This window comes from Melanaphis sacchari, unplaced genomic scaffold (genome assembly GCF_002803265.2).
Source record: "Melanaphis sacchari strain LSU unplaced genomic scaffold, SCAv2.0 Contig76_pilon_pilon, whole genome shotgun sequence".
NCBI classification, from domain to species: domain Eukaryota; kingdom Metazoa; phylum Arthropoda; class Insecta; order Hemiptera; family Aphididae; genus Melanaphis; species Melanaphis sacchari.
Window position 1 is genome coordinate 869,586 of NW_020271544.1, and position 24,240 is coordinate 893,825.

The 24,240-nt window shown below is 26.6% G+C and overlaps 2 protein-coding genes across 5 annotated transcripts; one reads left to right on the plus strand and one right to left on the minus strand.

Annotated features, from left to right (window-relative positions):
- Nucleotides 1-4,018: 4,018 nt before the first annotated feature.
- On the minus strand, nt 4,019-19,802 carry LOC112601256 (reticulon-1-A). 4 transcript variants are annotated; one of them, XM_025348759.1, is made up of 6 exons: nt 18,954-19,802; nt 14,988-15,023; nt 5,048-5,255; nt 4,762-4,970; nt 4,587-4,692; nt 4,019-4,148 (listed from the first exon to the last, which is right to left on the minus strand). In XM_025348759.1, exons 1-6 carry the CDS (start codon nt 19,537-19,539, stop codon nt 4,091-4,093), a joined length of 1,203 nt encoding a protein of 400 aa, XP_025204544.1. In that variant the 5' UTR covers nt 19,540-19,802; the 3' UTR covers nt 4,019-4,090. The 4 variants fall into 4 exon arrangements, with proteins under 4 accessions (XP_025204544.1, XP_025204545.1, XP_025204547.1 ...); XM_025348760.1 differs by lacking the exon at nt 18,954-19,802 and adding an exon at nt 15,455-15,551; XM_025348762.1 differs by lacking the exons at nt 14,988-15,023; nt 18,954-19,802 and adding an exon at nt 12,958-13,537.
- On the plus strand, nt 16,697-24,135 carry LOC112601255 (serine palmitoyltransferase 2). The gene is made up of 10 exons (XM_025348758.1): nt 16,697-16,894; nt 20,676-20,828; nt 21,096-21,257; nt 21,316-21,470; nt 21,549-21,913; nt 22,166-22,329; nt 22,418-22,579; nt 22,674-22,936; nt 23,019-23,148; nt 23,860-24,135. The coding sequence occupies exons 2-10, from the start codon at nt 20,766-20,768 to the stop codon at nt 23,956-23,958; spliced, it is 1,563 nt and encodes a 520-aa protein (XP_025204543.1). The 5' UTR covers nt 16,697-16,894; nt 20,676-20,765; the 3' UTR covers nt 23,959-24,135.
- The last annotated feature ends 105 nt before the right edge of the window (nt 24,136-24,240 follow it).

Consider the following 24,240-nt stretch of genomic DNA (forward strand, 5'->3'; position numbering starts at 1 on the left):
CGTTTACTGTCGATTTGTGAAAGTGAATATTATATATTATGTTTATAAAATACTGAGTTACTTAATGTTGTCTAATTTGTTGGTTGTATAAAATTATATTATTGTAATACTATTAGGTACCTATAAATAAAATTTGTAATATCACAAAATACAATAGATAAAAATAATATTTTTATAGTTGACAATATTTCCAAAAGGTTCACTGAAGGTTACTGAAATACAAATTAGAAATTACAGTAATCAAACCAATATTTTATTGTTGTACTCTAATATTTAATATTAATTATTCTTTTTATCATTAAATCGTCGACTATTGTTAAACAAGTATATTTATATTTTCTGTAAAGTATTTATTTGTATGGTACGAAGGTTATTAGGATGACAATCATTACTACGCGTAACATTTGTCACAGCATTTTTACCTACATAGTTAGTAATCTAACCTAACTTATAGTTAGTATACCAATATCCATATGTTAGGAATAGTGTTGACTGTTGAGTATTTTGGATTTTTCTAATATTAAAGTGGTCTACATTGAGAGATTCTATTGTAAAAATATTCCTTTAGAAATTTTTCATCAGGCTAATAATTGTCGTCGTCGTCTTCAGTGGAGCTGAAACCTGTGCAACTTACACAAATCCAGGTAGGATAATATTATTGTCTGATACTTAATCTAAAATCCACGGAAAAATTATTAAAATTCACGCCCTTTTGTCTAAATACACGCAAGTGTATTTGATCAATACTATCACCTAAAATAATAATTTATTTTTACTATTGTCTATTAATAATATTGTAATATTATGGTAGGTTAAATTGTTGCCAAAAAAATTGCATTCATTAAAAATAATTTATATTTAATTATTAAAATAGTATATATTTCTATTACTATAAATTACTGTCAATAACTTTTGAGTCAATACAGTCAATATAAATTTATCATTGTTATAACACAATAACGTTAAATTATTTAATGACAAATATTAGATTCTGAGGGAAATGATAAATATATTGTTCAAAAAAATAATTAACTGCATCCAAATTAGAACTTAAAAATCATAAAATGTTTAAAAAAAAAAATATCTTCGAGCATTTTTTTAGATTTTATGATTTCAGATGAATAATTTATGAAGAAATCTAGTATATTAAATTTTCAAAACATAGATATAAAAAGAAAAGCTTTCATGCAGTTTTAATTACAATATAGTTTACAATTGTTTGCGATTTTAACGAATTTCATCAAAATTCTAACTTCAAATGCATATTATAGAAAGAAAATTATACATTAATGTATTTTCAATATTTTTTAACTAACATAAAAAAAACTTTTATGGATTCTTGTATTAAATTTTCAAGAATTCTGATCTGGTGAGTAATTTTTATCGACATTTGTAGAAAAAAAATCAAAAAAACTTATACATTTCTCATGACTGAAAACAAGATCAAAACTCAAAAACAGTTGAGCAATTTTGAAAGTTACAAGTAGGTATCTATTATTATTTTTCTATGAATGACAATAAAACATCAAATATTGTTCGAGTCTTCAAGTTGAAATAAATATTTAAGGTCAATATCAAATGTTTATATAGATACAATGTATTTAGCCATGCTAATAGCTATACCTAATAAACGTATCACTTTATGATATAGCCTGATAGACCGTTTCCGCTAAGAATTGTTTTTTTTTATAAATTAATATATTATTATTGAATTTAAATTAAACATACCTATAATAGTGACACTCGACACCTTGAACACCTAATGGCGGTATGCCGGTAACCACTGATCTACTTTTTTTTTACACGTATTTTTTCAATTATGTATACTTTTATTTATCAGTTGTTATAACTATAATTTAATACATTACAATTTTTCATGGATTGTAAATAACACCAACACGTAAATCTCAAAGACATACTACAATCTGTAACCACTTACCAGCTTAAAATTATTATAAAAAATGTATAAAACGTTAATGTATTCTAAAATAATGAATGTTTTACATAAAATGTACCGTTTTATATACAGAAATAAATAATATAATTTTCATTTTACGTTACAGTTACTATTATTGTTAGATTTAATATTCTAACTCGTACATAAGTACATTAACATTCGCATTTATCGAAAATAATAAAAATTTTAAATTATATACAACAGCGCTATCTGACGAAAAAAGTGAGCGGTAGAATAGAAATCTGCACCAGAACTTACACGCATTAAGGCCACGACACGATTATTATTTCATTATAACCATGATCAACTTTACGTCTTTACCCATAATAATATAACTATTAACTACCAGTTGACTAAATATTCAACTATTATTCACTAATAATTTTATTCATGCAATTATTTATTTAAGTTACTCATCATAAATACATAATTCTCAGCAATCAGAGAATGTAATATCTCGTGGAGATTCTAAATCATTCTAATTCGATACATTTTCAATAGAAATGTTGAGACGCAAGTTCAATTAATCAAAAATTGAGTCCTATCTATAGTTGTACAGGATCAAATTATTTTTAATTAATGGAATAAACACACAAATTTAATTAAAAAAACAAGAACTTGATATTATTTTAACATGTTAACATCATGCAAGAGAAATTAAAATAAGATGGGTGTTAATTGTGGCGATTAATACGCTTCTATTTATTAACCACTAATTTAAGTTTTCTAACAGATTTAGAACAATTCTCAATAAGGTCCATTATTTAATTTATATATTAAAATAACAGTGATAATTTAATCAATATCATTAAACCACAGCACTGTACATGTTGTAAGTGGCGCCAAAAATACACTTCAGGTAGTTCAACTTACATTCATGAAAATTGGATGAGCACGTAAGTAATTGCAAAATTTTAAGTTGTTCTGTTAAAGTCGTTATATACACAAGAGTTTCATTTAATTATTTATACTTAAAATAGTTATTTAAACCAATTTAGAAAAATAAATATTTCTGAATAGGAAAAGATGAACGAATCAATTAAATAATTTGAACTGCTAATTTTGATTTAATTCGGCGCCACTGCTTGTTAGGGTACACAATGAATGAATGAATATGGCCTATTTAGAAATAGATAATATAATGTAAATACAATATAAATGTTATTTTTAATATACATTAGTCAATAATGTCTAAGTACCAATAAATAATAACAATTAATAAGATAAATAAACTAAAACTTTGAATTTCTTTTTACCACGGGATTTTATGAAATAAAATATGTACTCAACATCATTTAACATAAAAAATCGCTCAATAGGATTTGAATAAAATACATAAAATTACATTGAAAAAAAAAACCATTAGTATATTGCATTGTATGATGATTTTATGGTATTGCCCATATAATTAATTTTATAAAAGTGAACAGCTGTTAAAACTATTGTCTTAAAGAAAAAAAATGACAGTGTATGCTTAAAAATTGTAACAATATAATGTAAAAACTTTTACATATTTAATGATATATATATATATATATTATGTATAGCTAAATTCAATATTATCTGTTTGAGTTATAAAATAATTGTTAAACCTATCTTTTAATTTATGTATAGAAATAAGAAACTAGAACAAAATCTAATTATATATAAAAAAAAAAAGAAAACTTAAACACATTCTCAACAGAGTAAATATATTATAAGTATACACAAACAAATAGCATTGTTTAAAGTTAAGCTAGCTTGCTTTGCTATATTATAATATATAGCAAGAGGAATAAAAATGTAGGTAAAATTTAAGGAGGGGCAGAATAATAAAATGAGCAAAAGCTGAACCAGGCTGAAAATAAAAATGAAATAATTCACAAACCTTTACACAATTACATTGTGGTGAAAATAGTTATGTCAAAAGACGTTCTACACATATTTTCCCGTGATATAATATAAATTATTTAAAAACGGGAGCAATGAGTATTTTAATGATAGTATAAATGTATAACTTTACTGGGACGACATGGTCTAAATTACATTATATATATATAAATATATATTAAAAAAAAAAAATGTTGGCCTAAAATTTTTATTATTGACCACAAGAATATTGATGGACTTTAATAGGAAAACAAATAAGAGAGTTTATTCCTTCTTCTTTGTCTCTGGATTCTTTTTTCCGATTGGAATAGCAGCTCGAACTCTGCAATAATTAAAAAACAATATCAATTACTGCAATTAAAACACTCATACTTCTTATCTTAAAAATATACAAAATGTATGTATAGCAGCATTTATTTCATCTGTATTCTTTTCAGGTTTTTTTTTTTTAATTTTAGATAGAGGGAAATTAATATAAAATTTTGATTTTAAAACGAGTTTTTCAGTCTCTTTTCTTAAAATTAATACATTGATAAAAGCCAATAAAAGAAGAACATAGATGGTCTTGATAATAAACTATATAGTTGATATGTTAATATTTAAGATCAATAAAATTAAATACATTGTACTGAATTACACATTTCTGAAATGGGGACAATACAGATGTACACTTCATACTTTAGTGCTTTATACATACAATATTATGTATAATTTCAAAAAATTAATATAAAATTTAATTTAATAATCAAAAAAAACTCACTTGTTAGTCAATTCAGCAATCTTGCTTCTAACTACTTCAATATTTTGATCAATTTGAGTCTTATTGTTCTCATAAACTTTGGGCAATGTAAACAGAGCAATAAATCCTGAAAAAAAAAAAATTTAATAATTTATCTATATAATATATATATATATGTAAATAAAACTATAAGTACCAATAATTATGAGTGTAAGACCGTTGAACAAGGCGCCAACGTATGTCAACACCCAGAGAATACCAAAAAATTTGGCTGAATCAACCAAGTCTTCAGCTAGTAACAAACGACGAACTTCAACCAATACAGCATTAATGTGTACAACAGCTAATTTGCTCAGTTCTTCAGCTTTTTCTTGTGGTAGCCTGATGTCCAAGTCAAGATATTCTCTACAAAATATAATCAAATAAATATAATACAATTTATGATAATTATTATAGATCAGTTTTAAGAATAGATAACTCACTGGAATGGATGACTTTCATTAGTTTTATTGACCGTTTGTAGGGCGGTTTTGTATAGACGTAAAAGAATGCATCCAGATTGAATGAACATAGCCAGATAAGCGACTACACTAATCAACGACATATATGCAAATGACAGCAATACAATTAACGTTGCACCAAAAACAATGCCTGAAGATACAGGATCTCTCCAATATACCAAAGCTTCAACTGTAAATAAATTCAAAATTAATAATTAATACATTATTATAATACATAGATAATATTAATGTTTTTAAAATAGTTTGAAATTATTCACTATAATAGGTATAGTGACTATCTCTACATGATAATTTATAAAATGATAACATCCACATAATAACATAGGTATTATATTGTATCATTTGTTTCAGTCGATTGTGACATCTCTACCTACTGTATAAACATTAAATGCCCTAAATTAACAATACATATAATTTTGTTTTTATTTGGAAAACAATTTTAAATCTTCAAAATATACATATTATGAAATATAATTTAAGAGTACCTATTCATATTATAATCAGATTTACAAATTTAACACGGTCATATAACAAGCGCTTTTGATTTCCATTATTGAATGTTCTATGAAATACAGTACAAAGCATAGCTTCGTTCATAATTTTTACCCTACTTTAGGCATGCTTGTCTGCTATACTGACGTTTTCATACAACATCCGCAACTTTACCAAGTAGTACAGAGAAAAAAAATTTAAAATAAACAACATTGAATTTTAAATAGGTCAATTTTTGAATTTAGACCTTTAACAATATTATCAGTCACTTATACTGAGGAAAATACATTTAAAAGTACCTAAATTTATCGACTTAATATATAAAATATTTTTTAATAGATCAATAATGGCCAACATATACACGGCCTAAGAAAACACTACAGTAAAAACCAGGATAAATTGTTAATGAGTTTACTATATTTTAACGTCAAACCAGTACAATTTAAGTCACACTAGTTAAGCAACATTAAAACAATTAAATTAATATAGTGTCAACCCGATTTTTACTAAGGGGTAAAACCGAAAACATCTGATAAATATTGGTTTGACGTTGGATATGGACGTGGGTGGGTTAGGTTTGGACGGGTCGGCTTGGATTCGTAAACGTAGACAAAATTTGTCGATTCCACATCACCACCGCCGCCGTCGCCACCACCACCATCAGGACCAGAACCACTACCAACCACAACCGACCGGGAGACGACGGCGTTTCGGTCGAGCAATTACCCGCGTAACTGTAAACACTAAAAAATCACCGATTCATACACGAACTCCAAATAATGATCCTCAAGCGAACTCGTATCAGAGTCTCAGATTGTCGGAGGGGGAGAAAACCGGAGTGGAAACAACGGATGTGTAACAAGTTGAAACGGCCACGTTACCGAAATGAAAAGAAAAAAAAATCCGAAACACCCAGAAAACGAAATTGAAATTAAAGAGAATGAAACGTTTCTTCACGTTTCTCGTCGTCGCTGCAGAGTTTGTAACATGACACCGAGAGTCTTACGAATCCTGAATCCTGAAACGAGCGTTCGGACAGGGATGACCATATGCGAGCGGAGCGTCACGCACGTCCCCCGAGCACCGTTAAGCGCGAACACATACCTGGTCCCCTGTCGGGCAAGGGAGCGGCGGGAGCGGAATAGCTGCTGTTTGACCTGCTGTTGTACTTCTTGGGCGCCATTGCGTCGGGACGTCGTAGGAAAAAAAACGGTGCGAAACGAAACGGGGTTGCCGCGTCTGAGGGACAAAGGAAGACGGAAAACAACGAACGTCGTCTTCTCGTCTCTATGAATATAAAGGAAATAAAAATTAAACGATATTGTAAGCCTGTCGTACGATGTACACGACGACACTGAATACACTATGGACAAGACACCGAAAACACACCAAGAGAGCAGCGCACACGTCTGATCAAAACACACACTGTACACGGGCTATGGATGATCTTTGTCGGAGGCCCAGCGCGGCGGACACGCACCACAGTGGCGGCAACAACGGCAAGACGGCGGATTCCACGTTGCAGCAGCCCCCTCCCACCAAAACCCAAGTCCGTGACAGCAGCAGCAACAGCAGCTGTGCACCGCCACCGACGTTCCGTCATCCCACCTACGTTGTCATCATCGTCGTCGCCGTCGTCGTAGTCGACGTCGTACGTACAACAATAACTGCTGCTGCCGCCGCCGACTATAATAGTTCCACATGTGCGTGTCGCGTCCGCCACGACGACGATGAACGATGAACACCACAGTACGTGGTACACGCGTCCGAGTACGTTCGGCCGCCGCCGCCGAATATTTCATAAACAATAAATTATTATTGAGACCGTTATATTTTACTGTATACAGGTTTGCGATTAATTTCGCAGCACGCAGGAGTGCAGGACAGGTGTGTTAACTACGTTGGAACGACGTCGACGACAACGACGAAGTAGTCTTCGACGCGTACCAAAATTGTTCAAATCAAAAATCGGCCACGACACGCGCAATATGTCTGAAACGATACATACGGTTTTCGAGTTTATCTATTATCTACGATAATAAAAAAAAAGCGACATGATCGTCACGTAATGTTTACGTCCGCGGTCATAATATAATGGGATTTAACAACTGTATGACACTCGACAGCGTAGTTGTTTTGTGTATAATAAAACTATTTGACATTGAACCGTAATTATATTGTTTACGTTATTATTAGCGTGTAAGCCAGCGACAGAGCCTCCAAACCTCGTGTTTCAAAAAAGTTATAATTAACACTTTTTGGGCATCATTTTTGTAAAAAAAAAAAAAAAACACTGTACGGACATTTAATGACAAGGGACGGACGGTGGTAACTTTTCCGGATTAACATTAAGTTATTTGAAGTGCATATCTATAATCATAAATCATACTATATATTCAACATTTATCAGAAAATTAGAATTTCAAAGCTGTATACTCTACTTACTAGAAAAAGCTGATTATAAAATTATTATGTTCATATTGTTAAAAATTTAAATTATAATGATATAATAATAATTTAAGGGATAATTTATAACGTACAAACTAAGTATTACAGGCTCGGAGAGTTTATAATTTCCCGAAACAAGAAGACGATAATTACTCCGTATTAGAACAAACTAAAACAGCTAAGTCCAGAAATGTCTTCTCTAAAAAGTTCTTAGTTCTTCAATTGCTCCTATATAAGATTTTATTTAATGATGTAATGGACGGAACACAAATGTCTTCTAAACGGCACAAAAATAAGATTCTTTAAAATTAAATGCTGATGCATAAATAACGTGACCATAATTTATTATTTTTCTTCAAATCGGGACACCCGAACATTTTAATAATAAAACTATATAATTTTGCGTAAAATAACTTAAGTGGGACATTTTTAGGTTTTTGGGGGACAGCGGGACGTATGATCACGTTATGCATAAATATAGTTTGAACTAAATATTATATAAACTACGAGTTTCAGTGTTGTCTTACATTTCAGTGGGGTATTGTTACAGATTAAAATATAACAGTCAAGGCCAAAAGGCAAAATGACAAAAGGAATAAAACAAAATTGATATACTACTCTAAAGATAATATATGCATTACATCTTACATAATTAGAGTAGAATTTTTATTTTGAATTTGATCTATGTCGTAAAATTATTTTATGAAAATTTTTAGAACGTGTTACACATTGGGTACTAAGCTTTATACACACAATAATGGTTAATTTTTTTAAATTATTTTTAACATTTAAAACAAGATGTACCGATTTACATAATGAAAACTAAGTTACATTATTTTTACAATATAAACAGTTGGATATTTTGATGATAAAAAAAATGATATGTATGAATATATGAACATGTCTGTTTTGAATAAATAGTTGAGAATTGAAGTAGATTGTTCCTTATTTAAAATAATTCACAATATATGATTTATATTTTTTAAACATCTAAACTAAATCATGTTTATCACATCTAATAATTCTTAAATATTCTTTTATTTTTAATTAGAAAAAGTAATTGTAAAATGGTATAAACAATAGCTAAACGTGATGCATACAGGGACGTTAATATTTTTTATAAAAGTAGACGGGTAAAAATAAAATACAAATGACTCATATTGCATTTCATAAAATTAAACACCGCTATAATAAAAATGCAAATACATTAAAAGCAATTTTAATTAGGTAAAAACAATGAATACAATTAAGTTTATTTAATTTGATTTTTTAAATTCAAATATACTTCACTGTATTAAATAATTTAAAATGTTCATACTTTATTGACACTTTATTTAAACGATTTACGTGACTAATTATTTAAAAAAAAAAAAAAATACGACAAAATAATTTTGAAGTTATAAATTATGTAGTGCAACTACTACATACAATATATAGTAAATATATATATGACGTTAATAAAAATTTCGTCACAGAAATCATGGCCATTGAATGAATATCCATCTCTATGCATATACATTTAAAAATATTGTTAAAAATAGAAACTAGGGTCATCGTCTGGAATGAGTCAAGCTAACATTAATATGGCTACCAAATCTAGCTCATCAACACATAACAAATTACCTGTTCAAAACGTATTTTATATTACATAATTAATAATTACATAATATATCTGATAAATGTAGAGTTAGTTTATAAACAAATTTAAACATGAATAAGTCGAGACAGCAAAAAAATGTATTTCAAATATAATAGATTAAAATTTTGATTTTAATAAGTGTTAATATTAGAGTTATTATAGATCTTTACTTGTTAGTTTAGATGTGTAATGTGAGGATATTAAATTTGGAAGCAATAAAAATTATTATATCAGAAAATTTCAAAATAGTGAAGAACAATTGACATATAGAAGAGTTATGTAATATTTCTTTAATCGATTTTGTTACACTTTATTTTAGGTTAGAGAAAAATTAAAAAATTATCTTTTCAAATATCTTAATATACCAACAATGGATTTTTAAGTCTTTTAAAACAAGAAAGTTGAAATTAACAAAAGTGGCTAGATCAATAAGAGATAAAAATGTGTAGTTGATAAGTTATTACTTTCAAAATTTCATTCATAATCTAAAACTATTGTGAATTATTAAAAATGAAAAAGGAAACTAAATCTATTTAAATAAAAACCATTTAATATAACTGTAATATTATATTCATACTTTAATGAAATTAAGATAAACTTTGACAAATAATCAAGTGACAAATTAGGTTATCAAATAATATCAATTTAATAAAACACGTAACTTATCAACATGCAATAAGTTATCTCAAAACTTTGTGAAATGAAATTTTTTTTTAGCTATCTAGTGGGTAATGAAGAGAGGGAGGGTCAAACACTAAAACCTAAATAATTTCTTGTACTATTGTAAATAATCAGAAAAAAATTAAAGGTTTTGTAACAGATTAACAGATTAATAAATTAAAAAATTAATTCTATTCAGTAAATTGTGTAATTATAGTGTATATTATGTATTAGATTATATTAGTAATATTGGTTATTTGTTTTCCTTGGTTTTTACAAGTAGAATTTAAAAAAAAAACATTAATTGTAGTTTAATAGATACCTACTTATGAATCCAGATAACAATTAATTAATAATAAATTATTATTAATAATGGAATAATCATTTAAAAATCTATTGAAATGTCTACAAATCAATTAAAAGTAAATTCTCTGAAGGTGTCGAATGTACTTTCTCATTGAGTATGTTAAGTTATTATTATGTGTTATATTAGAATAAAATATTCGTTATAATACGAAAAACGTTTCCAAGTGGTGAAAGTTTAACATTTTGATGACAACAATTAAGTAACACAATCGCATAACCACAATATTGTCTAAAAATATGTATCCATCAATTTAATAATCTTATTTCACCATGATAAAAAAAATATGTAATAACTACATGTAACTTATTATTAAATCTCAGGTTTAAAAAAAAAAAAAACAACTAAAAATTACCTATTATAAGTAAAATAAATAATTTATTTTTCATAGAGAACACAGAAAACAAAATGGTAAAAGCTATGATTAATAAATTACGATATTATATATGTAAACACTAAAATTAAAAATAGAATAATGTGATAAATGATAAAACCTATATATTATGCGCACTCTATGTGACAAAATTTACACTATACACATAACTAGGTATAAACACTATAAACTGACCATCAATGATCAGGCAGCAGATACAATTTAGTTAAATTCAATAATTATTATAATTCCTATTGATATATTTTTTAAATTAACTACAATTTAATTAAATGATTAGTTAGTCCGCCTATCGTAACTAATTTGTTATTACAGTCATAAATAATTATAACTTTTAAAAGTATACTATTGCTGTTGCATAACAAAAATACACACGAAAATGAGTTGAAGAAAATACAATCCGATAAAGTAGATACAGTGTAAGTAATAAGAAGAAGGTGGTGGGTCATTAACTAATGTTTAACAATTTTAATAAAAATTAAATTTTGCTTTCTTGAAATGAAGTACTAATAAAATAGTCATTAAAATGTATCTGTCACCGCGCCATGTTGCCTCCTTATATTTTCCAAATTATAACCATTCGGCATAGAATTATACTCGAAGATCACCTCGGTGTATGTGAAATGTGAATTACTCATTGCTGTATTATGAGCGATGATCAAAGAATTTAAAAAAACACACCTGTTGAATGTTGAACCCTATATTATATTTTATCATATTATATTGTTATGAAACCAACTGGCAACTGCGTATCAATTTTTATGAACGTTCATCAAATATTCTTTAATTCATTCATTTATTAATATAAATTATATAAATTGGTTCTTATTAATCAATCACGTATGTATAAGTAATAAGTATAATAGTATTATTTAAATATATTTAATGCCACTTGTTCAAAACATCTCACATTTTAAAACACTATCATTATTTCTAAACATGTGGTAATAATAAAGGTCATGCTTATGCATATATTTGAACTAGATAATGCTTAATGCTTGTAATTAAGAATATGAAATCCAAAGTTTTTATACAAGTATTTTTTATGATCTACATATATAATTTAACAACTATTATATTGCGACTTCTGATGACATAACATAAAAACAACATAACTTTTGTCACTCTAGTCTCAGACTCTACATTATTATCGTATTTTTCAAAGCCACTCATATCAAAAGTTAATATTAAGGAATAAAAATTGATATAATATTAATCACTCTATAATAGCCTAATATTTATTAATAAGCAATTTTATCATAACTTATACAAGTTACATAACTTGTAACGATGACCGAACACGATAAAAAAAAAAAATTGTAACCAATAGGTACATATCCCATAATGCAATTTATATAATTCGCATTCATACGGTAACCCGGGTAAGTATACTATATAATTATATTCAAATCGATGTAAACGCCAGTACCTATACAAAATTATTTCCATTAATTGCGTTTGGACAGGCGACAAATCTGAAGGTTATATTATAATGAAAAAAAATTGTACCGTTAATAGTGTTTAGCGAAATAGCAACAACCAACGAATCAGATTTTTATCGATTGTAATGAGAATTGATGATAAATATTCAACTACTAGAGTTAAAATACGATTGCGACAACAATTTAAACGGAGTTTAAAATGAATTACCGACATTTATATGAATAAAATAAAAAAACTTAAAAATACAACTAAGAGCTACTCCCTCTCGACCGTGTGATAAACAACATAATAATATCAAAAACGAACGCCTACGGAGGAAAGAAAAAAATATAACCAAACGGTCGTTTCGCTCGCAAACTGGAGGACCGCGTCATAGCGTCTCCAATTATTTACGCGCGCGCGCGCGCGTTACCATGTATACAACGGGTACTTACGTTTCTCCCTCTTGGAACCCATTGTGACTTTATTTTGAAAAAAAAAAGATTAATATCGATGAAAACGCACACGGAAGTTTGCTTAAAGTTGATGAAAAAAAAAACAACAACAAAAAAAAACTGTTATAATCACGGAGTTTTCACAGTGCGGTCGTCGGTCTAGTGTTAACCACACATCGGGGGGCGCACAAATCGTTTTCGCGTACCTACGACAATGACGACAGCGACAAATCTATTTTTACGGCTCACGATCTAATTATATCGTTAAGCTAGAAAACGAGCAAGTTTTTTTTTTTTTATCGCGGAGACCGGGCAGTACACGCAATACTGTAATAGACGGACAGCGACGACTGTTGCAGCGGTTGGCCGTAACAATGAATGACGGCGGCGGCGGCGGCGATTTCTACTACGACGGTGGCAGTTCAAAGCGAACGGGCGAACGAACACGAGGAATAATGACGATGACTGATGATGACGAGAATTATTGTACAGAAAACTCACAGCGCTATAATGTTATCGAACTTTGCGGCGCAATAAAAACCAACGGGCGGAGAGCGGACCAACCTGCATTCGGTTGTAGTACGATAATAATGATAATAATAATAATAATACGACGTTATTGGCGGCAAACGCGATCAATAGGACGAGGGAGCTCGCCACAGGATACGGCGCCGAGGGGTAAAACGGCAGGACGAAGTGGCGGGAAAAAAAGAAAAAAAAACCAGCTGACGACCCGTCGACAAAATATCTGGCCGATGCGACGGCGCAGAGTTTACAGGGGCGGGGAGCGGGCGCCGCCGACAATAGAAGCAGCTGCAGCCTGCTCGTGTGGCCTATAAATTATTATAGTACTCCTATGTGTGCTGTATAGTCTTTAAATGCCATCCTATGATAAGTCTACCACCGCCGCTGCCACGATATTATAATATTTATATTCCATATAATTCGGGTAGACAAGCGTGTGTCGCGTACGATTTCAATGATATTACACTACGCACTTAGCGTAACCGTTCACTCGACACGGTGACTGAGCATCGACAAGGTTAAACCTACGAGTTTTCACTTCAATTGAAAGCCTAACCCAACCCGACTACGCATACAGTAGTATTTCATAGGCCGATAAACGAAGAATTCTGGGATGTAAGTCGTAAATTTAGAATTCAGTATTCCAACAATGGAAGGAGTTCATAAACATTTTTAACAACCCTCAGAAGCTCGTCATAGGTTCAAGAGGTAGCAGAAGTTTAGAGAGCTAATTTCCCATAAATCAGCATATTCATAAAAATAGATAACCGTACTTCCCAGTATTTTCTGGCCAATATTATTCGGTTATACTTCTGTACGATATGTGCGTATTAGTGGTTTTTAATAGGTCGATAATAAATTTAGATTTATGTATTAGAATTGCTTGGAAAAATAATAAATAGTACTCCAAGAAATGTATAAATTGATAAACGGCCAAAATGAAATAATTCTTGGAAACTTTTGAGAAATTGAATTAAACGTAAATGCATAATACACGAAAAATGATTTTAAAATAACTAATAATTTATAGATGAAACATAAGTACTATACACATTAACTATATTAGAAAAATTAAAAAACATTTTAATTACTAATTTAACTTACAATAACTGTGTTAAACCCATCGTTGAATAAAATAATTAGATTGGGATTATTAGACGAGGTGGTCAAGTGAAAAAATTTCGAAGTTAATATAAAAATATTATAAGTTATCATTTTAAGGTATATATTTTGATTTCTATATTCATTTTTTTAAATAATTCAAATCTTATAGAATAGTACTATAAAATAAAACAAAACTGCGAGGACGAACTCCCATTAATATAGGAACCTTCCAACTTTTTACTTATTTCTTTTTTTTTCCATAGCATTACTTTTTTGCTTCACATTAATCAACATAGTCAATTAAAAAAAATAAATTGTAAACATCATACTATTATGATTAAAACTTGTATATAATTTAAACTTAATAAATCTAAAATAACTATATTAATAATAGAACATACCTTTTGGTGGTAATTTTTCAGGGTTAAACCATTTATCTGAAAAAAAAAATATATGTTTTAATTAAAAATATCTTTAAACCAGTTGTTGTATTTATTTTTTATAAATTTTTAAGTTCTATATAGACATTACAAATGATTCATTTGTATACTTTACACGTGTTTTGTTACAACTAGAACCAATTCTTGTAACCATAACTAACACGTTGCACAAGCAATAGCTAGTATACAATTACACGTAAACAAGTTATTTAATCTAATTTAAAAGTATCTAGACTGGTTACTTTTAATTATGACCTACCTATTATTGTAGTACAAATTACATAATATGTACGTATTATACTAATGAATAGACGAATAAAATAATTTGTGATACTATGATTATTTTTTTTTTTTTAACAATTCAATTAGTTAAGATATAAAATTCAATAACATAAAATAATTTAAATACATAAATAATTATTACTCACTAAGCCAAACCATAGTATTCAAAAAGTTTTTTACAGGAACTACCATGTCAATATTGTCTTCATTTTCTATAAGAGAATTCATATTTCAAACAACAAAAATCTATCAATTATAAATTTAGTCACACACTTTAAGTACAAAAAACCAAAAGAATTAATTATTAAAAAATGTATTTATTATAAATAATAGTTTTGAAGATTTATAATTGTTTCAAGTCAAATATTTATAGTTTTGAGTTTATAACAAACTAATTCTTAAACAATAAATATGGGAATACTTCAAGCGACGGTGAACAATGAATAATGATTGTAAATTGTAATATTGTGTATTGCACGCGTTCGTAAGATAGATCACCCGTACAGGTAAATAGTGCTAAATATCCAATAGGTACTATGCATTCACACTGGTCAAGATTATTATTAGTTATTACAAAATCGATAATATTCTTCCACGTTGGAAGTTCATGGATATAAATAAATAAAAATGTAAACAGAAAATTAATAGGACGTTCTACCATAACCACATGGCAGGTATGGCACATGAATACATGATAAACATTAATTGTTTCTATCTTACAACATAATAGATTTCAAGTTTAAAATAATCTATACATATAATTATAATTAAAAATTATTTTATTCAATATTTATAATATCTATTTTACTCATTAAAACGAATTAATTTATTCAGTACATCTCATATAGATATTTCGATTCCTATTTAAATTTTGAAGCAAGTAATATAAGCATTTAAAATATATTGAGAATTCTTTTATTTACAAGTTTAACTGTTAAGTGACTTATAAGCTTAATAGCTAAGACCTAAGTCTTATTTCATCGTGAGAAAAATTGTTTATAATTCTTATAAAAAATACGCAAATCATGAAACTATAGTGAAATTTAATATTTAAAATAAAATAATAGTCAATTGTAACAACAAATGCATTTTATGTGTACACTATTTAATCATGTAGGTAGTCGATTTCTAAAAATATGTATTTTTAACGATAAACATACGCAAATCCGTAACACATACTACACAATATTGATGAATATTGAATAAGTATAATAATAATGTTTATAATGAAAGTTCTTAATGCAGATTGTACAAAAAAAAAAATCATTATAAATAAATACATTATTTTTGAAATAATAACTAATGATACATGCCATACATTAAAGACTAATACAAATTCACAAAACATTAAAATGTCAAACGTCAATAATGGTATCATGAAATTATTTGAATATTCAAAACATTTATTAATGATTTCATTCTATGCAATGCAATATGAATTGTCAACTAGTACCTAGCGATCTTTTGTATTTTAGTTACCGACTTGTCCAAGCTTTGTATTATACGTGTTCGTGATAAGTGACTTGGTTTGAAAAATCGTACTTTATTATTTTGAAAGACATAAAAATAAATATTTTGATAATTCAGTAAGTAATTCAATATTATATTTGTATTAGAGTAAAACTAAAAAAAAACTTTTTAAGCAGTTATAAGTATCTAACTAAAACAATCACCTATTTATTTAATGATTTAATTATCAGTATAATTTCATCAAATTTATAAAAGTATTATTTCTACCTATCGGTATATAAACTGCTTAACAAAATGTACAGTATAGAGCCCAGTATGTAGAGTATTTTATGACATTTGAAAAAAAAATCTAAAATACAGAAATTAGTAAATAATATATAAATATTGATTTAATAATATAATTATTTAGAGATTAGAATATTATTAACTAAGTAGTTAGTAAATATATAATATATGAAAATGTTATTCTGAAATTGATAAACTAAGTATTATTAAAATATAGGTTATGAAGTACTAAATAAAATTTACATTGTTCCTATCTTAGAAATTTAAAAAATAAATAAATTCATGAGTAGAGTAAGAAAAGACTTGAAATTTTAATCCCAAATGACTAAAATTTTGCCAATAATCCTGGTAACAAATTTACCATATTAATATTAGAAAAACCAAAATCAATCAAATTATAAAAAGTATACTAAACATGCATTAAAAAAAAAATAGTACATTTATTTTTTAGTCTAATAATAAACTGTAATAAAGTAGTATTAATATTTAATTTAAAACAAATGCTTATGTCATTTGTGGGACACTATAATTTATGATTTAATAACTCATTATAATAGAATAGAAAGATCAAAAGATTAAAGGTTATTGGTCAATATTGAAATATTCTAAAAAATTCAAATTAATAAGTTCATACTTATATTTAATAATACATGTAAGAATATCGATCAATTATATAATCATCAGATATCCTTGTATCAATAATAAATAATATATTAATAACAAAATAAAACTAAATATAAAATTTTTTATACTAAATTCCATTTCAACATAAATTATAATCCATATGATTATAATTCATACAATATGGAAACAGAATTCATAATGATTTTCATTTATCACAATGTATTGTATTTTTAATGTTGATACTTATGTAATTTACGGTTTGATGGTTTTACTGAGGCATGGTCAATAGTTGGGGGAGGGGAGAACACAAGATGGGGACACTTAATCCCTAAGGAAAATGATATTAACTTATATTTTAGTAAATATCATCATAATATTAATATCTAACTTGAAATTATAAAATAAATTGTTTAATTCATTAATCAAATGGAGATGTATCTAGTACGTATTTACTGATATTGAATAATACATTTGATCAAATTTTATTTTCTATTTTTTCCCTAAACTTATTTATTAGAATTTATTTTAATTAGTTATAATTACAACAATAAAAAAATTTAAATATTAATTATATAGAAAATAACATATAATTATATTATATTATATTAATATTTATATGTTGAAATAACATTACACCTTATTTAGCTTAAATTTGAGATTTTTTTTATTTTGCCTCCCCCTGTGCTCAAGTAATAGTAATTATAAGTGTTATGCATGTAAAATAATTTTCTTTGTATAAGTTATAAAAAATAAAATAAAAATATTTTATAAAAACAATAATAAATACAATTTTATTTCATATATTTTTAGTTATAACTGTCAAAGATAATAAATGAAAATTATTATTAATTTTCCAGAATAGTTTTATAGTTACTCATATACTAATCAATAAAAATATTAGTATATAAACCTAAATAAAATATACAATTTATAAGTTGTTTAGAAAATATATTTGTGTAGAAGTATGGCAACCTAACTTGAGTAAGATTAAAAATAATTGCCACATTAAATTATTGTTGTGTAATATTAAATAAGACAATTGAAGAAAATCAACTTCACTTTATCCAAATCTTTTTAAACTTGTCTAAATAATTTGAAAATCTGATTTTGCAAAATTTAAAAACTGAATATTTGATGAAAAGATTGAAATGGGCAAATGTATCACTTTGCTAGCAATACTACCACGAAAAAATTTATTTTTTCCTTAAAATTTTAAACCAAAACAAAATTATTATCAATAATTGTATTAAAATCTCTTAATCTTACCTAATCCGATTCTACAAAATAGTTCATCAGGTCCAATCTTTATGTCACATACATCCCCTTCATCAGAATCTTTCTTAGTAGACACTTTTGGAATGACTTCTGGAATATCTGAAATTTTTACTTTGGATTGTACATTATCCACAGGTTCATTTTCCTGAATGATCGCTGTTTTAGTAACATTTGTTATCATAGATTCAAGTTTTTCAGAAGATACTTGTTCTTCTGCTTTTGGGGATTCTATTGGTGGAAGAGTTCCAAGATCCTCGTTTTTTTTATAACATACTGGATCATTTTCAAATAAATTATCTTTCTCTTCGTCAGATATATTTGAATCTTCAGCTTCTTCCTGGACGTCATGAACAGTTTTAGATTCCTGATCAATTACTTCATAAGTATTTTCAAGTGGAGGTGGTTTTTCAGTATTAATTACTTTCTCAGTTAGATTGTAAAGGTCATCATCAATAGCATTTTCATATTTGTGTTTTAACTCTTCAGACAACATCCCATCATCAATATCCGAGGAAATAGTTTTCTGATCGTTTTCTGTTTTATCGGTTTCTAAATCCAATAGTTTCTGATTTTCCATCGTATAATTGTTGTCAGATATATAGTGCACAATTAAAGCTGGTTTTTAAATAGGATAGTGTGCAGTTTTTAGGCAAATTATTGATAAATCTACAAAGGAACTATGAATTAATACTAAGTATTTAATTTTTGGTATAAAAGTAAGACTAGACAAATTGCGTAAAATTTGGTATTAAAATATCAAAAATTGTCTACTCCTCAAGACCGTACGTTCATGCGACATACCAGCTGATATGATAACTGAGCAGTGGACAATCAATAAGCAGTTTGAAGCTCGTCGAAGTCTGCAATGCACTATGCAGGATTACAACTGTCAACAATTATTTTACTGGCCACAAACAAAATATAAAAATCGTAAAATGGTACATTTTTAATATTTAAAAAATAATTAATAACAAATCTACTCGGTGAATAAACTAGTAATTACAATTTTTTATATTTTTATCATATTTATCGTAAGTCTATTGTGCATAAATAATGAGGACTTTTATTATTCTTCATTCATATTATTTACCCATAATTATATAGCCAAAATATGTTTAAAATTTTTCATATACGGCTAACCTGCATTAAACGAATCGTTATTTTTTTGAATTTAATTCTAAATTATAATGTTATCACATTCGCTTAAATTGATAAACACGTCAATAATCTATTATTTTAATTTCTATTATATCTTATAATATGATTATTGATTACTATTATATGTTCGTGACGTTCGTGTCAACTGTTAATAAGTAATAATGAATAAATAATCATTGAGTATTAGAGTAATTAATTACTCAATAGTCAATACTCTGTCTATGAAAATGAGCTGTCATAACGCCTATAATTTATTTTTTACAGTATTTATACTTTATGGTATTTTATAGGATTTAGTATATACTATACACTATACAGTTCAAAATACCAGATTGCCACATGAATTATATTCGTAGTTCATAATTCATAATTCATATTTCATTTTGAATTGTGATTTAAATTTCTGTCATAAATTTAAAAATGATAATAAAATCACAGAGTAAGATAAGAATAAAACTATAAAAAGGTATAAGTTCTTCATAAATAATTAATTTAGAAAAATTTAGATTAGAATCTAGCATAAAATGTGTAATATTATATCATTATATTTTTCAGTTTTATTTCCAAAATTATTTGTTTAAAGTACATACAATTAATTTGGACAATAAAAAAAAAAAAGAAGTATACACTCAGTGGTAAAACATAATGGCATCAGTGTTAAACAAATTATACCTTAATTATCCAAATTTAAAAGGATCTTTAGAAAAGGTATAACATATTATTTTTATTTCATTTATGTATAATTTTAAAATAAAATAATTTAAATAAATGAAGGTAAGATACTTATAATAATTTACAAGAAAAAATAAATTGTGAAACCAATTCACATATTTTATTTTATAAGCTTTTATAATAAAAATTAATTTAAATGTTTTTGAAAAAATTAAAAATGTGTGTACCTACTTAGCTATTACTCTCTATTTTAGAACATGAAATTTATTGTTGATACCTTTAGTATAATTTAATTTATTTCAGGAAATGATCCATGACAATTTAAATAGTATGAAAGAATCATACGAGAAAATGCCATTTTATACATCAATTATGTCATCTATAGGATTTTATTTTTTGATTTTCATTGGACTTATAAATCATATCATTTTTACTCCCAAAGTAGCTACTGAAAAAAATCGAAAGGTAAAAATAAATTTATTAGTATATTTTATAATGATTACTATACATTAATAAATTTAAGGGCTATCCACCATTGTACAATAAATTTGATAGCATATTTTTGAGGTATGTATTTCGACGAGTTAAAGACTGTTTTAATCGAGTAGTTTGTGGTGTACCAGGTGCAGAAATTAATATCATTGATAGGGTAACTCATGACAGTTGTTGGTCATTTGAGTAAGAACTTTTTATCATTATATATTTATTATTATATACTATTGTTTGAATAAATAATAAAAATTTAACATATTTCAGGCTTCTAGACACAAAATCTACTTTTCTGAATTTAGGTTCATATAATTACTTAGGTTTTGCTCAAAATAAAGGACCGTGTGCAGAAGATACTAAAGACATAATAAAGGACTACGGTTGGGCAGTTGGTAGTTCACGTCAGGAACTTGGAACCAACAATCTTCATTTAGAGCTTGAACAACTAACAGCTGAATTCTTAGGCGTTGAAGATGCTATAGTGTTTGGAATGGGATTTGCCACTAATGCTCTGAATTTACCAGCTATCATAAATTCTGAGTGCTTAGTTCTAAGTGATGAATATAATCATGCATCTGTTATTTTGGGAATACGACTGTCAGGAGCTACATCTATAGTATATAAGCATAATGGTATTTTTTATTAAATATTTATAAAATTATAAAATTAGTAGTTTTAAAACATCAATGTATTTTATTTAATACATTTGACCAAAACTTATCAGGTTATGATTTAATTTCTATTTGCACCTATCTAACTGCCTAAGATGTTTCAAACAGTTCTAAGTAATGAAAATTATAAAACTTAACAAAACATTTATAAATTATAAAGATTTTTATTGCTAATAACTATATTATAAATAATAATAAATATTTTTTTTTTAGATGTTAAAAATTTAGAACAATTAGTACGTGAAAATATTGTTTCTGGTCAACCGAAAACCCAAAAACCTTGGGAAAAAATATTTATTGTTACTGAAGGCATTTTTAGCATGGAAGGATCGATTACAAACCTTCCAGATATAATTGCCATTAAAAAAAAATACCAAGTATTTATCAATTATCTCAATAATTATTCAATATATTTTATTTATATTATAAATTTCTAATAGAAATAATAATAAAAATACATTATAGATTTATTTATATGTTGATGAAGCTCATAGTGTTGGAGCCTTAGGACCAAATGGTCGAGGTATATTTGATTATTTTAACTGTAATCCAAAAGATGTTGATATATTAATGGGCACATTTAGTAAATCATTTGGTTCAGCTGGAGGGTATATAGCTGGCAGTAAAGTATATATAAAATATTATAATTAATGTGATTTTTATTTACATTAATATTTGATGTTCACATTAAATTAAATTACTGTCCTGATGACTATTAAAGGTTTTAATTGACTATTTGAGAGTTAATAGTCATGCTTCATGTTACGCTACTTCTATGGCTCCACCTGTAGCTCAAATAGTTATAACATCTATGTCAATGATAATGGGGAAAAAACATGGAGAAGAAGGTAGAAAACGGATTATCCAACTTGCAAGTAATGTCAGATATTTTCGAAGGAAACTTCAAGCTTTAGGTTGTGTAGTATATGGAAATGATGATTCTCCTGTTATTCCTATGTTGGTATATATGATAGCCAAAGTTGGGTAAGTATAATAATACTGTCATTTTTGACAAAATGTTAACATGTTTCATAAATAATTGTACACCAATTTTTATTTGTTTTAGAGCAACAGTTAGAGAGTTCAATAAATTTAATATAGCTACGGTTGGTGTTGGTTTTCCAGCTACTCCATTACTTGAAGGGAGAATTCGTTTTTGTATGTCAGCTGCTTTGTCTAAGGAACAACTCGATGAAGTAATTATATATTATGTGTAATGTGTATGAATACTTTTAAACAAAGAGCAATTCTTTATGCAACTATTACAATTTCATATTTTTACATATTTCTTTTAATTAGATTAAAATTAATCGTATTAACTTTAAAGGATATGTGAAAAATTTTATATCATATTATATTTGAATATTTATTTTTATACATTTTTCTTCAGCATATATTTCTGTTTAATTAATAATTTTTTTTTTAAAAAATTTATCTGTGTTTAGTTTTTTTTTAATTTTGTTGAAATTTAAAAAAAATTAACGATTATGTTTCCGATCACAGATGATAACTAAAACAAAAAATAATCTAATTTTATTTATAACATCGATAATTTTTATGTTTACTTATTTATTTTAAAGATATTTTCCGATTTTTAAAAATACAAAAAAAATAAAACAATTACAAAAAAATTGTTTATTTATGTTATTAAAAGCTAAAAATTAATAATTAACTTTAAATCTGAACAATATATTTAATAAATTAACAATATTAGTAATAAATATATTTATGTAAATACTTGATTAATAATGTTAATAGTGTGTAAAAATATTTAAAATAATATTAATAAAATTGTTATAATTTAGTACAATATTAAACATTCTATTTGCATTATATTTATTAACTACAATTTTAATTAACATGTATTTATATATTGATTATTAAAGTATATTTATTTGTGTGTATAGGTTCTCGAAGCTACAGAAAAAGTAATGAATAAATTGGGTTTGTGTTATTCTAGAAAACTTAAATCTAATGAAGAAATACTATACGAGAACCCATATTAATTTAATGTTAACTATTTATATTTTTGTTTAACCTAATTTACTATTGTGTACATTTAATGTAATGAATATATAAATTATAATACTTAGGAACAAATGTGACTGTTAGATATGATTTAGCATGTAATTTATTATGTTATCTAATGTCTATTAACATTTATAATGATTGTTTAGTTTTAACACAGAATAAATAAAAAATGATTTGTGTTCACATTAAAAAAAAAAAAAAAATGATATTTAAAGAATTTTATTTATCTTAATAATACCGAGTAAAAGTTAAATTGC